The sequence below is a fragment of the Microtus ochrogaster genome, chromosome 1 (assembly GCF_000317375.1).
Source record: "Microtus ochrogaster isolate Prairie Vole_2 chromosome 1, MicOch1.0, whole genome shotgun sequence".
Lineage (NCBI taxonomy): Eukaryota > Metazoa > Chordata > Mammalia > Rodentia > Cricetidae > Microtus > Microtus ochrogaster.
The window spans coordinates 47,365,167-47,366,712 of record NC_022009.1 but is presented as its reverse complement, the minus strand read 5'-3'; the positions used below and the strand labels follow the sequence as shown (position 1 = coordinate 47,366,712).

At 45.3% G+C, this 1,546-nt stretch overlaps 1 protein-coding gene across 16 annotated transcripts in view; it reads right to left on the bottom strand.

The window, feature by feature from the left end:
• Positions 1 to 1,546, bottom strand: part of Klc1 (kinesin light chain 1) — a 54,229-nt gene that overhangs the window by 38,900 nt on the left and 13,783 nt on the right. For all 16 annotated transcript variants that reach the window (XM_013355723.2, XM_005343585.3, XM_005343587.3 and 13 more), the window contains exon 2: positions 578 to 839. In XM_013355723.2, the coding sequence (XP_013211177.1) occupies positions 578 to 838 (261 nt within the window). In that variant the 5' untranslated portion in view covers position 839. The remainder of the gene's footprint in view (positions 1 to 577; positions 840 to 1,546) is intronic.

Below are 1,546 nucleotides of genomic sequence, written 5' to 3'. Positions count from 1 at the left end.
TGGTCTACAGAGCTAGTTCCAGGACAGGCTCCAAAGCCACAGAGAAACCCTGTCTCGAAAAAAATAAAAATTAAAAAAAAATTAAAAATTAAATAAATAAATAAATAAATGGCAAATGGAAGCCAGGCTGTGGTGTGTGGTGGTACATGCCTTTAATCCCACCACTTGGGAGGCAAAGGCAGGCAGATCCGAGTTCGAGGTCAACCTGGTCTACAAGAGTTAAGTCCAGGACAGGCTTAACTCTTAAGTCCAGGATAGCTACAGTGAAATCCTGTCTCGGAAAAAAAAAAAAAAAGACAAAAACTGGTGACCCAGAAGTCTGTCTCCTGTTCATTCACTAACTGTACAAGCAGAACACTAAAGAGAAGCCAAGCACCAGTGCACTGAATTTGAACTAGGTTTACCTACAGGGCCACAAGTCCTCAGGTGGGACATGTATGCTTCCACTGTCCTCATCTCTAGGTCAGAGTTATTCAGACACTCAAAGCAATGTGCCCTGGGTTGCTGTTTGCTGCCTGGGTACTGGTCCACACCTACTCTCTAAGCCCATTCACGACTAAGTGTCGTCCACTGATACCTGCGCCTCACTCAGGCCGAGTTCCAGCATCTCCAAAGACTTGCGGATCATGCTGGATTTCTCCTCCACCAGGTTGCTCTCATCATCCTTCTTCAAGCACTTCAGTGTCTCCAGCAAACTCTGCAGGATGGAGTTGTGCTCATTCTTCAGGGCTTCCAGCCCCTGAATCACTTGCTTTGTCTTAGAAATGATTTCATCCTGCGTAAGCTTCTCCAACTTCTCTTCCTTTATGTACACCATTGTGGACATGTTGTCATACATCCTAGTATGGAGAAAGAAAATCAGACAGTTCATTATAATCTCTGTTGAGATGACATCCTTAAACAGCCACAGTGACAATTATAAATCATATTTCACAGAGCTGGAGGGTGGCTCAGCAATTAAGAGCACTTGCTCTTTTGTTTGTTTGGTTGGCTGGTTCGTTGTTTTTCAAGACAAGGTTTCTCTGTAGCTTTGGGGCCAGTCCTGGAACTAGCTCTTGTAGACCAGGCTAGCCTCAAACTTACAGAGATCTGCCTGCTTCTGCCTCCCAAGTGCTGGGTTTAAAGGCATGAACCACCACTGCCCGGCAAGAGCACTTGCTCTTAAAGAGGGCCTGAGTTCAGTTCCTAGGACTCACATGGCAGCTCACAACAATCTGTTTCCCCAATTCCAGGGGATTCGATGCCTCATTCTGGCCTATGCAGGCACTGAAGAAATGTGGTGCACAGACACACAGATACACACACAGGCAAAATGCCAATACACATATAAGTAAGTAGATCTTTAAAAAATGTAAACCAGGTGGTAGTGGTGCACACCTTTAATCTCATAGTCAAGAGGCAGAGGTTGGCAGATCTCTAAATTCAAGGCCAGCCTTTCTACAGAGCAAGTTCCAGGATGCCAAAGCTACACACACAGAAACCCTGTTTTGAAAATCAAACACACACACACACACACACACACACACACACACACACACACACACAC